Here is a 14,139-nt window from a genome sequence, read left to right as displayed (position 1 = left end):
AAATGACCCTCTCAACCCCTCGTTGTTCGCGGAGATGTAATATGAGAAACAGCGTTTTGATATCCGGCCCGGAGATGCGACCTTTGTGTTGGCGCCACGTCGAGGTCCCTTTATTCAACTGGGTGAGGGGAAGGGGATGTAATATCAGAATGAATCTTCAACTCGTAACCTATATGCCTGCTTTCGCAGATATGAACAAGGAAAGAAATAAGAAAGAAAGATACAGAGAATATATCCAGAACTCGTGGAATCAAGCCATGCCATGACGTATATGCACACCAGACCAAGCAGACCCCAAACACCATGCAAATGATAACAGAAAAATCCGAAGCAAGGTCCTCTAAACAGTACAAGATCATCGCAGGGCCTATGCATGGCCCTCCAAGCAAGGGACTCTTCCCTTGGCGAAGTAGCCCCCGCCGCCCCTCAATCCATATGCAACCCATTCTCTCAGAAATCGCTCGCATCTACAACCCCACATCATCATAACCCAGCAACCGAGAAGCTCAACAAGCTCCCTAGCGCTAAACCCAACACCAGACAAAGCCCCATGAAACCTCCCGCAGCCTCCCTCTCCCCCTCCTCCACCCACTCGCCCGCCGCCATCATGCAGCTCGAGCCCAGCCAGCCATTGGTCAAGCCGAACACGACCTGCACGCCGAAGAGGTAGAAGAAGTCGCTCTGCACGACGGCCCCGCGGCCGCCGACGTTGCAGAGCAGGTAGAGCGGTAGGATGAAGATTCGCGCCAGGCTGATGAGGAAAAGCAAAAAGGGCCGGTGGCGCAGCGAGAAGGGAAGGGCCGTCGACACTCGGCCCGAGAGGTCGCCTAGATTCCACATGAAGAAGGCGAAGGGTACGAACGCGGCGGGCTGGAAGATGGCGGGGACGCCGTCGCCTTCGCCGCGGACGGAGAGGATCTTGGCCGTGAAGACGGGGAAGAACATGGTTGTGGAGAAGCAGATGATGATGGCGGAGGAGAGCCAGGGGAGCTTGAGGAAGAGCTTAATGGGGCCGGTTACTTTGCGCGCGGACCGTTCCGCCTCTTCGATGCTGGCTAGGGACTCGGCCATCTGGTCGGCTATCCGGTTCGCGACCAGGCGGTGGTGGCGCCGCGCGAGCGGGATAAAGGCCAATAATGCGGCCAACGACACGGCAACGGCTGTGAGGAAGTAGATGAAGGCGGATGTGCCGGAACCAGAGCCGGCATCTTCTGGTACTGGTGGTGGCGGTGGTGTTGTTTCGTTTTCCCCTGCCGTGTTGGCGCCGGGTACACTTAAGACGGATACTATCTGCACAATGGGGGGTAGCACGCCCGCCACCCCTTGGCCGACCATAAGGGCCTGCATGTACTCCGACCTGCCGAAACTGGCAGCAAACGCGAAGGCCCCGTTCTGGATTAGACCGGTCGCATATGCCGTGAGGCCCACCATGGCCAGCACGAACACGAGATACACAGCAGGCGATGCATCCTCGAGGAAAACAGTCGACGCGGCAAGCATGCTGAAGGTGACGGTGTTGATGATGAGGGCGAGGTTGATCCGGAAGGGATACGAGGCCGTCTGGTGCATGTGGGTAAGCACAAACATGACGACGAGGTTTGTGACTGTCGAGACAGTGATGATAGCCGATTGGAAGGTGTCTGCTATCCATTTCTCTTCTTCGAATCGTTTGTGGAAGTACACAGCGGCGGCGAGGAACATGTTCCTGTAGTACAGCGGAGTCAGCAGATTTCTTTCACCACAGCGCAGCATACGAGAGGCTGGGATTGTCGAAAGTTGGGAAGCCCATCGTGAGAGCGGGCGGTGCCACATGGGTTATTCAAACGTACCATGCCCAAAGCATTGCCATTCCTAGTAGAACGAAGATAGCATATTCGAACCACGAAAATGGCACTTCCTCTTCTCCCCCATCATAGTTGTCGTAGTGGTCCAGGACATCCGAATTCTCCAGCTCCGACGTGTCCTCCGCGAGCCGCTCGTACTCCTGTGACGACCTGGGCGTAGAGCGACGCCCCAGCAACCTCCGTAGGCGATCCATCCTTCCTTGTTTGTAGAGTATTTCAAGTAAGAACGGCCGGATATTTTCGATGTTATATGTACACAAGAGTATAAGAATGGTTCGATGGTTCGTCGCAAAAGGCTTGATGTTATCGGCACAGCATGGAAACGTGGGCGGATATCGCGAGGAGATGGTCCGAAAACGGATGGCTAGGTTCTACAGGACGAGCCTTGAGTCACGCCTTGCCATGAATCGCAGGAGAAGTCGAGAAGGAGACGGAAAACAGGGGTGACAAAAAAAGATGGTCAGGAAAGTAGCGCGCAATAAATCCGGATAGATGAAGGCGTTGATGTTCGAGGCAGACACCTGGAAAAAGAAGAGAGCAAGCCTCGAGATAGGTTAAAGAGTCAATCTGCGTCACACTTCCCAGCCGCCACCGAATGTCAAATCAAATTGTATTGGTTGTCAAGGCTCAAGCTATCAGCCTAGGTCCCTTGAATGTTGAAGACGTCTGGTCGCAATTAGTGATTCCAGCCCCTCTATCCTGGCCACGGACACCGCTGAGCGCGGCTAAACCCACTGAAACAGTCCCTCCATCCCGCTAACCCCCAAGTGGCTTGGTCCCCAGGCTGCGGGGTCACGCGCAAAATCTCGCCGTCATTGTGGCAACTTGAAGAATAAAAAAAAAAAAAAAAAAAAAAGGGAAAGAAAATTCCCAATAAAATCCCGGACCGGTGTGGAACATCAACCAAGTCTCACCGCAAGAACAAAGCCAGGGACGACCCTCATCCTCCCCACCTCGTTGACATCGTGAAATGTAAAAAGTGCAGATCTCCCGCTCCACGTTCCCCGATCCCTCGCTCGGAAGCGAAACATTGTTGTAACATCTCAATTTTCCACCCCGCGAGAAAGGGAAAAAGGAAAGAAAAAGTAGCCGAATTGTCCTTGACCGCTTTTCTTCACTCGAGTCATTCACTTCGTCAACTGTGCCGTGTTGGGGCCGGCGTAGAGCCGCCCTGGATGTTTTACCCGGAGTCCACGACGCCTCGATAACGTCATGTCTACAAGAGGGGGGAAGATGGCATCAGGGCTTTATTTTTATAGGTACTCGCCCGTTCCTCTACCGGACCCTTGGGCGGCATAATACACACACTTAAACACGTTCCTGTCTGGCGAAAACCACCTATAGATTCATCTTGGTAAAGTATTGAATTATGATTGTTTCGTTATCAAGCCAGCCTACCTACCCCTAGGCCTTGTCAGCCGCGCTCCGTTCATCGGAGTGAGCGGTGTGAGAAAGAAAAGAAGAAGAAGAAAAGTTAAAACCGCATCTTTGCTTTTTGGAACCCCTCAATTTGTCTCTTGCTGCCCCTGCATCTCACTCATCCTCCTACGTGCTGATCTCCCGCCTGGCCTCACACATTACTGCGAGGGGTTATCCGTCGGGAAACGGTCCACGAACTTAAAGGTTCGGAGACCATCCTTGAACGAGTCCACGACGGACGAAGTATCATTGTGGGTGTACACTCCCGGACCCCTCTGGACGACACTGCCGTCGAATGCCCTCGACCCAGAGCCAACGGCAGCGACAGGCTTGCCCCAGTTATACGAGTCTTCGAGTGTCTGAGCGGGCCGACCTCTGGGGTACAGAGGGTTAGTGGCGTTGGCGCCGAAGAGGGCCTCGGTTCCCTTGGTGATGACGAGGCCATCAAAGGCGTTGGCACGAATGCCCGAATAAATAGCATCGACACCATCGGCGTATCTCTCGGCGACGACGATCGTCGAGACGCCCTCCTGGTCAAACTTGGACTTGAGGTCCCTCGCTTGTGAGAGGGATTCGCTGTCATTAACGGTAGCGAGGACGCCAACCCTGAGACCAGCAATCGTGGGCAGAGGGTCCTTAAGGACAGAGAAGCCCGCAGTAGTGTTGTCGTGGTAATACGTGGGGTCAGGGTCGGGGACCGGGAGGCCGAGAGCCGTGGCTACACGCGCCGCGATGTCGTTGCTGACCTTGTTCAGCTGCGTGATGACGTTGTTCTTGACCGTGTCGGACTTGATATTGCTGGTCTCGAACCGGATGGCGTCGACTACCTGCTGCTGCTCGGCGGGGGTAAGGGAGTTGTAGAAGAGGCGGGGCTGAGACCAGTGGTCGTCGAAGGAAGAAGGGAGGGCTCGGACGTAGTCCCCCTGAAGCCTACGTTGCGGTGCGGTAAAGAAGCCATTGCCGTCGGTCTCATTCGCTTGCCTGGGCAGGTTGTCGTGAAGAGAGTTGGGCGAGTCTGGGTAGACGAACCCGATCAGCAAAGGGGCCTGACTTTTGTTAAGCGGCTTGTCTCTGGGGCTGGAAACTTACAGTGGATAGTGTTGCCGTGGATCATCATCTGCGCGGCTCCGTCTCGGTTGTTGTTGTGGACATCCGCAATCGGACGGTTGATGGGAATTTGCTCAAAGTTGGGTCCACCATGGCGGCTCAGCTGAGTATCAAGGTAAGAGAAGATGCGGCCCTGAAGCAAGGGGTCCTCGCTAAAGTCGATTCCGCGAACAATGTGGCCGGGTTGGAACTTTTTTTTGCACCAAATGTCAGCACTTGAATTCTGAAATCTTTCATCCCATCGAACACTTACCATGATCTGCTCAGTCTCGGCAAAGTAGTTGCGAGGGTTAGTATCAAGCGTCAACTTTCCAAGCTTCTGCAACGGAGCTATTTCCTCGGGAATGATCTTCGTGGGGTCAAGCACATCGAAGCCGTGAGCCTGCGCCTGGTCTTCGTCCACGAGCTGCACGGCAAACTCCCACTCGGGGGCATGGCCAGATTCGATAGCCTGCCAGAGATCTTCGCGGTGGAAATCGATGTTGGTGCCGGCAGTGACTTGAGCCTCCTCCCAGACCAGGCTGGCCTTGCCCTGGAGGGTCTTCCAGTGGAACTTGACGAGCTTGGATTCGCCCTTGTCGTTGACGAAGCGGTAGGTGTTTACACCGAAGCCGTCCTAATGGGGGTAGGCAATGTTAGCAAAGGCTGTGGAGAAACAATTGGGGTTGATCTTACCATATGCCTGTAGCTGCGCGGGATACCAAAGCCAGACATGGCGAAGAAGAGAGTGTGAAGAGCAGTGGTCTGCATGCTGAAAAAGTCCCAAGCAGAATCATGAGCCGTGCCAGCCTGGGGGATCTCGCTGTTGGGGCTCGGCTTGCCGGCGTGGATCACGTCGGGAAACTGAATGGCATCTTGGATAAAGAAGACGGGAATGTTGTTTCCAACGAGATCCCAGTTTCCTTCATCGGTGTAGCTAACGATCAGCGTATAGTGTTAGTCCGACCTTGTTATGCCCAGGATCCAGGGTGGAGGTTTCAATTGAGAAGACATACAATCGCGTCGCAAAACCGTGGACATCGCGAACGGTATCAGGGCTGCCCCTCGATCCAAGGACAGTCGAGAAGCGCACGAAAACAGGAGTCTCCTTGCCCTCGGAACTCAAGAAGGAGGCGGCAGTGATATTGCTATAGTCGCCATAGCTGACGAACTTTCCATAGGCACCGGCGCCTCGGGCGTGGACAACACGTTCGGGTACCTGTTATTTTCCAGTGTAAGCGTCAAAAGAATCTCCAACTGATCCCACAGAACAGGTCGGGGGAATGAAGAGGAGCACAAGAAAGGTCCTCTGGTTTCGAAACATACTCGCTCATGATCAAACCTGGTAATCTTCTGCCTGAAAATGAAATCCTCAAGCAGCGTCGGACCCCGATCTCCAGCTCTCAAGCTCCTCTGGTCCGCAATCGGTCCACCGACATCCGACGTCATGTACACGTCGCCGTCTTCGACATCATTGTGCTGGATGAAGGAGCGAGAGTCACCACTGCTACCCTGCTCCTGCCTCGTCTTGAGCCTGTTCGCAAAGGGGCATTGACCCGACACTAGGGAAGCCATCGTCGAAAGGTTTAGTAGAGCCAAAAATGGCAGGTTCGTTTGGAATGGGTTCTTCATCTTGACGAGTCGGTCCGGTTGCACTCGAGTTCTTTTATATAGAGGGCCTTGATGTAATAGTTAGCGAAGGTGAAGGAAGGCTTACGTCGAGACGACGGCCAGTTGTTCAGTGACGTCAATTTGATTTCAAGATGATTGGGAAGATGGAATGGCCCTGTCAGGTCCTGCCAGGGTTCAACCAACTCTTATCTTTTTTTTTTTTTTTCTTCCGGGTTTCCTTTCTACTGACGCGTGGCAAAAGGGGAAGGGAAACTTTGTTCCTACCTTTTTCTGCTTTTTTCTGTCAAAGTTTCGGGACCAGAACGGAGGTTCGAAAGAAGTTTTTGGGTGGCAAGAGGTTTATGTGTAACGGGTAGCTGCCGGGCTGAATGATTGTACGACTCTCTCATTGACCCTTAGCTCATTGAGGGTCGTTCTTGCTCAGGCGGGCTACGAAGCTCGGATATACGGGGTGGAGCATATGACGAGAGTTGACGAGCTTGTGATGTCTAAAGCTGGGGAAGAACGACCTTGATATGCTTTCCAGATCCCGAGGAGATTGCCACGGTTCGGGGATCCGCTGTGTCTACGGGAGCCTTGCCTTCCTTCCTCGTCTCCGCTTTATTACCTCGTGCCCATTCTCATTTACATTAGGAACTTTGGACCGAGACATACAGGGTCATTCGAGATTCGTTCTCGTTTCTACGGTGAAGAGTTACTTCGTTGGAGCCAGAACGGACGAGTGGAATGATACCACCACGCCGGGTATCTGCATCTCGAGGCCCGCGATATCAACACTCAGGTCCCCCGAAGGTCCGGAGGTTCTTTGGAGTAAGTGGGGATTTGCAGAAGCCAAGAAAAAAAAAGATTAAAAATAGAAAAAGGAAGGCGAACAAGAACGAATAACGGTCGATATAAAGTCGCCCCATCACGGCACATGTAATGTGATTCATCCCACATGCGTGGGGAAGTGTTACTTGGATTGGGGTTCAAAGGTTTTATTAGTGTTCGTGTCGTGCTTGTGGGTTACGTGTAGTGTAGTAGTTCCGAATGCTATTCACACTAGGGATATTAGTAGATTCTTAAGCGCCCAGGAGAGGTGGAGGGGATTGGGATCGTCGAGATACTGCAAGAAACAGCACGGGGGAGTGGAATTGGCGGTCTATTTTCGGGCACAAAGGTGGATTTGCGCTAGCTGCCATCGGTGGATGTTACGGCGTGATGCAGGGAGAAAGCATCAATGAATGAGCGCAAAAAAAATGGTATCAGGTAAAGCGTCGGTCAATATGGTAAATTGCCTCATGTAATTTCGTGGAGATTTCTCTTTTCCAGTGGAGATTATGAGCGAGAGAAGGAAACAAACGACTGCGGTGTTTTGACATTCCATCGGGATGTTAATTGGGACGCGTACCTGTAGACATGTCTCGGTATGATATCGGCCTAGAGACAGGGCTGAGACTCAAGCTCCAACCGTTTTCTTTCCATCTTTTCTTCTTTAATAATTCACCTGGCTCTGACGTTTAATCTAGCCGTGGAGTTGTTTAGTATAGATGTCCGATATTGTGATGGTATAGGATCACCCGGACCCGGACAGGGATTCCATGATGTTAACCTTTCGGGTCTGTATTCGCCGGGACCCGTCCGGCATTGACTCGGCACTTTGCGGCATGAGGCGAGCAACGGTGTGCCGTCAGCGAAGCCTCATCACATTGTATCCATTGATCATAGCCGATACTATTGGTGGGAATCAGCCATTGACGCCAGGCCATGGAGTTTCTTCAGGAACGACTACGTAAGTGTAGATGTCCATGCGGTGCGAGCATTTCAAATCAAGTTCCCCGTTGTTGAAATTCAGACGAGCCCATTGGATCGACTGAGGGCCGGTGGGGACGTGATCGTCTGCGAGTGCATGTCTTGGCTTGCCAAGCAGAGAGGAGCTGCAACCATCATCTACGTCGATATCCTCGTGAGATTCTGAGCATACTTTGACCGAAAGTGCCCTTGCAGTGTTGCAACCTTGACCCGATCGTCGACGCTGCCATTGGCATTGATCAATTGATGTCGACTCAAAAGGTCGGCGAGGTTGGAATGAATTGCGACGTTGGAGAGTACCGTTGGATAACGGGCGGCGCGAAGCTAACGAATCGTTTCGTACTTTATTCTGAGCTCACCTCATAGTGGGCTCCAATCAGACCCCAGTCAAGGTCGGATTCCCTGTTCGCAAGCATCAGCGACAGCCGAGTCCATATCAAAATAGCAACGGGTCGACATGGAACTGGGATTACGGAGCCCATTGATACCACCACCATCATATGATGAGCTTTTAAGACTCTAGATGCTCTCGGTTGTCTGAAAGCTCGGGGGTTGCACTCCGGATCGAAATATCGTGTCACTTCGCGAATTTTTGCCCGTAGGTGTTCGGATTATACAAGTGTACCCGTGTCACCAGAGAGGAGTTTGGTATGGCTTTAGAGAATCGTAGCATCTCACAGACTCTGACCAACCTTTCTGGTCTGATTCGTAGGTCAAAGTCTGGATCAGGTCTCCTCTGGGACACGATATAACACGGTTCCCTTCAAAAGTCCCGGTAAACCACGTGGGAAGGGCCACCACATCCAGACCTTCAGCGAGGATCTAGATCGTCTAATATTTATTAATATATTCCCTGCAAGGGGTGCGAGGCGAGCTGCAAATCAACTGACTTGCGTGGACTGGCTGTATCGCGCAATTCGGTACTATCTCGCCCATCCGAGATGAACGTACGAAGTAGACGAGGCTCGTGGCGGTTTGTCCCAAACATACCTCGTGGTAACAAGGGATCCCAGCGTTGAGAACCCGGACTGCCCGAGTAGAGAGGAGGAAACATGGTCTTTAACGAGCGAAATCGTCCGGTTATTACGTCGTATATAGACAATTTGTGCCGTGAGCAGTGTATGGTGCGCGGTGTATTCCGGTGAGACCACCGAGGTTGACGTTAAGAGCTTTCCGCCACAGAGCAACTGCACGACACCCAGGCACCGGCTGACCTTCTCGCCAACCTGTGAAAATAAGAATCCGCAATTTCTTCTCGAATGGTAAAAGAAAAGAAGAGATTGTAGCTTTCAGTGTCTAGAGTAACTTGTCGGAGACGACACAAAAAACTGGGGGATAGAAAATAAAAAATAAAAATAAAAATAAAAAATAAAAAAATAAAAAATAAAAATAAAAAATAAAAAATAAAAAATAAAAAATAAAAAAGGAAAAAGGAAAAAGAATTGCAAAAAGCTCGCTCGCGCTCGCCCTCGGGATCGAATCACTGAGAGCTTGTCGCGTAGCTACGAAAATTGCAATTTTCTAACCTTCTGAGCGCTCCATTGACCACTTGGCCATTGGTCGCAGTGTTGCTGCTTGAGCTGCTCGGTTGGAAGTTCTTGCCGTAGCCTCGTCTATAAAGTTATTCGCATCCATCATATCGCAGAAAATAGAAGGAGGCAGCGGTGTCCAAGAGGTGTGGTGCACCTTCCACAGTGAGAGCGGGGTGAGCAGGTGTGCATATATTAGGAAGCTGCGAGGGCAAACATCGATTTGCATCCCATCATGTTGGTTTCTGAACTTCTGCGGGCGTTGGTTCGGTAAACACTCGAGATCACCCAAAAGTCCCAGGCTCCCAGACTCCCGGTCAGTCGTATGGTTCGACTGCAGGATGCGGCACACCGGGCGCGTGCGCAGCCACTTACACGCAGCATCACTCTCCCTTGCGTTGGGAAATGTACATTCTGATCTCCCCCTTGCGTCGATAAATGAACCAAGCTCGCATTCCGCCTTCATTCCTTGCCTCATGTGGTATACGCACGATGTTTGCTTGCAGCTTGTGCTCATCGAAGAAAATGGGTGAAAAGGTTCGCAATTGAAATGACACTTCCTAGGTTCGTGAAGAATCAGTGGGGATATGACATACAGAAAACCTCGAAGAATTTTCGCAATATCTAATCCAGCCGACCGGTTTCTTCAAGGGAGGGGACTGATGAAGTCTCATGTTCGCAGGACTGAGAGCTTGGAACAATGTTCTATCGACTTCTGCGCTTGTCCCAATGAGACTCCCAACATTGGATCGCAATATGCAGTTTGCTAGTCTTGTGCAGGAGGAGACCAGGAATCTCATCACCTAACATTAGTGGATTTTACTTATCACTTGGGAATAGGTGACTGGAGATCGACTTGAGTTCTCGAACATACAAACATGCTTTGGGGGCACCGTGTTGAGGAGCACGCGGGGAGCAAGCCATCCAACACAACCGCAAGCAAACCACCGCCGTCTTCAGGCTATGCATGATGCAACTCGACCTTAGTATGGTAGAGTCGTTGACTGTGTTCCTCCATGGTTACTGAATATTCCATCCCGTACAAGTGCAGTCTATAATAAGCGAATTCTTCGCTTCTTACTCCGAACTATCGGGTCCTTCACCTGTTTCCCAGTTCGTCGCCTAAACGCAGCGTATCCAATATTTCTTTTATGCTCAATGTCTAAGAATTCATCCCAGGCTTCACTACGAGCCGGCGACAGCGATGGAGAGCCAGCTCTCGATTCGGATAAGTGAGCTCACCCTCATATAGACATCAATTATCATCGTGAGAAACATTCTAACGACGGCAAACCCGCTCTAGCGAGAGCTCTACAACATCGGTCATACCGAGCATACTTACATCCCGTCAGATTCACGGAAGGACGTATCAGAATTTCAGCACCAACACCGAGTATTGGTATGGAAGAAAGATTTTTATACATGTTAGAACTCGCTTACAGCCACCCCACAGGGCGCCGAATGATGAGAAGCAGAGGGAAGCTTGGGATATGACGTGAGCATGCATTCTCCTTCGAAGGGAAACGGAGCTTTATTGACCACGGGCATTCCTATTGCCACTGCCGTCTATGAGGCAGTCATGGGGTTCTTCTCATGGCTCTGGATGGCAAGCTATTCCGAGCTCCTATATCCCCCGGCACGATATGCAAGCGCATTCTAGATATCGGCACCGGAACGGGGCTCTGGGCTGTGTGAGTCCCGAACCACCTTCTCCTCTCATTTTCTACGTGCCTCGAAACATATCCCTCTAATGAACTTGACCAGAGACGTTGCCCAAGCCTACCCAAACACGGAAGTAATCGGCACCGACATCACCCCTATGCAGCCCATCTTCGTTCCCAACAACCTCTCCTTCCAGCTCGACGACGCCCAACTCCCCTGGACCTTCCCAGACAACCACTTCGACTTCATCCACACCCGCGGCCTCGTAGGCGCCATCAAAGACTGGCCCTCCCTCTACTCCGAGATCTACCGCTGCCTCAAACCCGGCGGCTGGATCGAGCACGTCGATTTTTCCCTCGAAGCCAAAGCCGACGATGACTCCCTTCCGAAAGAGTCTCCGTTGCGCGCTTGGGCTGACGTGTTAATCCGGGCCGGAGACAAGATGGGGAGGACGTTTCGCGTGATCGACGAGAGTAAGAATATGCAGTTGATTCGTGATGCGGGGTTCTTGAGGGTGAGGGAGAGGCGGTTGAAGTTGCCCTTGGGGGAGTGGCACGGGGATGCGAAGTGGAAGACGATTGGGAAGATTATGCAGGCGATGTTGGATGATAGCATTGACGGGTGTGGGATGTATGTCTTGACGTGTATGTTGGGGTGGAAACTCGAGGAGGCGCAGGCTTATATTGCTCAGACGAAGAAGGTGTTGAAAGATGATTCTGTTCACGCCTATTTTGAGGCGTAGGTTGTCTCCCCTCGCGGTCTTATTGGATCCGGGACTAACACGTCTTCCCTAGGTCAATTGTGTTTGCCCAGAAGCCACTTAATGCATTGTCGTAACGTTTCTTTGCGTTAACCACTCGTGGAATCAAAGCGCTGTGTTTAAGGAAATATAATAGGGTATTAGCGTCAAGAACTGTCTATGTACTTAGGTCCTCAGAATAACTAATTGATCCATCATTTTTTCGACCGCGCCTTGAATGACCTCAAAGGATCCGACCGTTTCTTCCCAACCTTAAACTTCTTATTCCTCCTCTTCCTATCGTGCTTGTTAAAGCCTACGAAGCCCACGTCCTGCGAGGTGAGACCCTTCTTGCCCTCCGCCGGTAGCAAGTAATTAGGCACGTGCTTAAGGTGCGCTTGGGTTCTCGCGGCCCTCAGCTCCCCGTCGTGTCGCAGGTGCTGGAGCTCCGTCGGATTCTCTTCAAAGTGCCGCTTCAACTTCTCGCTCTTGAGGAGCTCCTCTCGCAGTTCTCTCGTTCGCGCCTCGCGGATAGCTACCCTCGTAACGGCTCTCAGGGCGTCGTTCATTCGGTAGCGGAACGCCTCAACCTGTTCCATGTCAAAGTTGTACGGTTTGACTTCTTTGCCCAGTTTCGCCTGTTGCTTTTCTATCCTCGCGAGAATCTTTTCGTCGTTCTCCGTAGATTCTACCCAGGTGGGGACATGCTTCCTGTACTGTTCTCGGGGGATGACGAAGGAGAGAGCCATGCCGCGCTGGCCAGCCCGTCCTGTCCTTCCTATCCTGTGCGTGTATGACTTGGCGGACGTGGGGAGGTCAAAGTTGATGACGCAGGCGACGTTCTTGAAATCGATTCCTCTGGAGACGCCAAACTCCTTGTCTCTCCGTGACGTCTTCCGCTTCTTCTTCTTCGGAGGTTCTTGGGACTTTGACTCGGTCGTGCCGTCTTCCGCCGCGACCGCCTCTTCCGATCCATCTTTGGGCGTCTGTTCGTCGCCAATTACCTCATTTTCGTCAGACGCGATGATGATATCGTAAACATTCTTGTTGAACTCTTCGACGACATGTATCCTCGAGTTCACTGGAAGCTCGGAGTTGAGAATACAGCTGCGGATGCCGAATTGTTCAAAGTAGAGCTTTAAGCGGTAGCAGCGATCCACATCGGAAACGAATATTATGCTCTTTCCCTTGATAAGTTTTAGTTTGAAGATGACGTAGATGAGAAGGAACTTTTCGTCTTCAGCACATCTGCCGCGAATAGAGTTAGTGTAACTGCCGGCTAGAAAGGAGGTGCCTATTGAGGATACGTACTTGACAACATATTGTTCAATACCTTCACCGTCACCGTCCTTCTCTTCCAGATTAAGAATGGCGGGATTCCGAGAAAAGATGCCCTTGAGCGTGTTGACTTCTGTTGTAAGGGTCGCGCTCATAAGGATCGTTTGGACGCCCTTGGGAAGCTTCTTAGCAATGTTCCGCAAATCATCCTCGTAGCCATATGAAAGCACAAGATCAGCCTCATCGAGTACAAGGTGTGTGAGCTTATCAAGTGATAAAGCAGACGAGCTTATATTCGACCAAGTCCTTGCAGGGGTAGAAACGACGATGTCGGGGGAGTTGGAGAGGAGGGAGCGCTGGACAGCCTCGGAGACTTTATCGGTCAACTTGACAGCCTGGATGTCCTTTGCACAGAAGGCGGCGAGAGATTCGATGACCTTGTGGACTTGATCAGCAAGTTCTCGGGTCGGTACAAGGATTAGCGCGGAGGTGAATGCATCGGAGTTTGTCTGTAGAAAGAAAGAATTAGTTTCCGTCGCTTTGATCACTTATGCGCTGGAAAAGAGCTTCGACTAACCTGCTTCCTCTTCAAGACCGCTTGAAGGACTGGGAGGAGATATGCAGCAGTCTTGCCCGAACCGGTCTTTGCCTTTGCTAGGACATCCTTTCCTTCCAAAGCAAGTGGTATGGCCTTGGCCTGGACCAAAGTCGGCTCTCTGTACTGTTCTTGGGCTATGGCCTGTACGAGTCGAGGGTCGAGGCCAAAGTCGGAAAACGAAGCCTTCTTCTCGGCATTTTCTTTGGTTGTAGGCTGCGATTCTTTGGCGGCCGGCTCGTTGTTTTCGTCAAGTTTGCGCTTCATTGTGGGCGGACTTGGTGGATCGGTTGTTGTCCTGTGGTCTATTGCAGTCTGCTCGAGGACAAAATCACAAGCGTTCGAGAAGTCGACTTCGACCTTCACTTTTCTTGAAAATTTCTGGCTTATCGCAGTGGAGGGGCTCTTATCGGAAATTTCCTTTTGGCCGATTACCCTCTTAGAGAGATAGTTTTGCGTTTGCATGCATATGGAGAGGCAATGGAGCTATCGTACATATTGGTTAATGGTTTGAAACTCGATGCCACCTTAAAATGCAGGAATAAATTGGTGGTCCGTGCATAG

General features: G+C 51.6%; 4 protein-coding genes across 4 annotated transcripts; 1 reads left to right on the top strand and 3 right to left on the bottom strand.

Annotated features, from left to right (window-relative positions):
* Window positions 1–483: 483 nt before the first annotated feature.
* Window positions 484–2,038, bottom strand: SAPIO_CDS2913 (Nucleoside transporter; the record flags this gene model as incomplete). The annotated part of the gene is made up of 2 exons (XM_016785819.1): window positions 484–1,705; window positions 1,830–2,038. 2 exons carry the CDS (start codon window positions 2,036–2,038, stop codon window positions 484–486), a joined length of 1,431 nt encoding a protein of 476 aa, XP_016644601.1.
* Window positions 2,039–3,421: 1,383 nt separating this feature from the next.
* Window positions 3,422–5,981, bottom strand: SAPIO_CDS2912 (Catalase-3; the record flags this gene model as incomplete). The annotated part of the gene is made up of 6 exons (XM_016785818.1): window positions 3,422–4,278; window positions 4,353–4,560; window positions 4,624–4,986; window positions 5,046–5,286; window positions 5,366–5,568; window positions 5,676–5,981. The coding sequence occupies 6 exons, from the start codon at window positions 5,979–5,981 to the stop codon at window positions 3,422–3,424; spliced, it is 2,178 nt and encodes a 725-aa protein (XP_016644600.1).
* Window positions 5,982–10,459: 4,478 nt separating this feature from the next.
* On the top strand, window positions 10,460–11,800 carry SAPIO_CDS2911 (tRNA(1)(Val) (adenine(37)-N(6))-methyltransferase; the record flags this gene model as incomplete). Its single annotated transcript, XM_016785817.1, has 6 exons — window positions 10,460–10,533; window positions 10,605–10,700; window positions 10,755–10,796; window positions 10,879–10,992; window positions 11,066–11,701; window positions 11,758–11,800. The coding sequence occupies 6 exons, from the start codon at window positions 10,460–10,462 to the stop codon at window positions 11,798–11,800; spliced, it is 1,005 nt and encodes a 334-aa protein (XP_016644599.1).
* A 117-nt stretch (window positions 11,801–11,917) lies between these two features.
* On the bottom strand, window positions 11,918–13,842 carry SAPIO_CDS2910 (ATP-dependent RNA helicase dbp9; the record flags this gene model as incomplete). Its single annotated transcript, XM_016785816.1, has 3 exons — window positions 11,918–12,950; window positions 13,014–13,489; window positions 13,558–13,842. 3 exons carry the CDS (start codon window positions 13,840–13,842, stop codon window positions 11,918–11,920), a joined length of 1,794 nt encoding a protein of 597 aa, XP_016644598.1.
* Between the last annotated feature and the right edge of the window lie 297 nt (window positions 13,843–14,139).

This window comes from Scedosporium apiospermum (genome assembly GCF_000732125.1).
Source record: "Scedosporium apiospermum strain IHEM 14462 chromosome Unknown SEQ_SAPIO_0087, whole genome shotgun sequence".
Lineage (NCBI taxonomy): Eukaryota > Fungi > Ascomycota > Sordariomycetes > Microascales > Microascaceae > Scedosporium > Scedosporium apiospermum.
The sequence above is the reverse complement of the archived record's forward strand: the minus strand, read 5'-3'. Positions and strand labels throughout refer to the sequence as shown.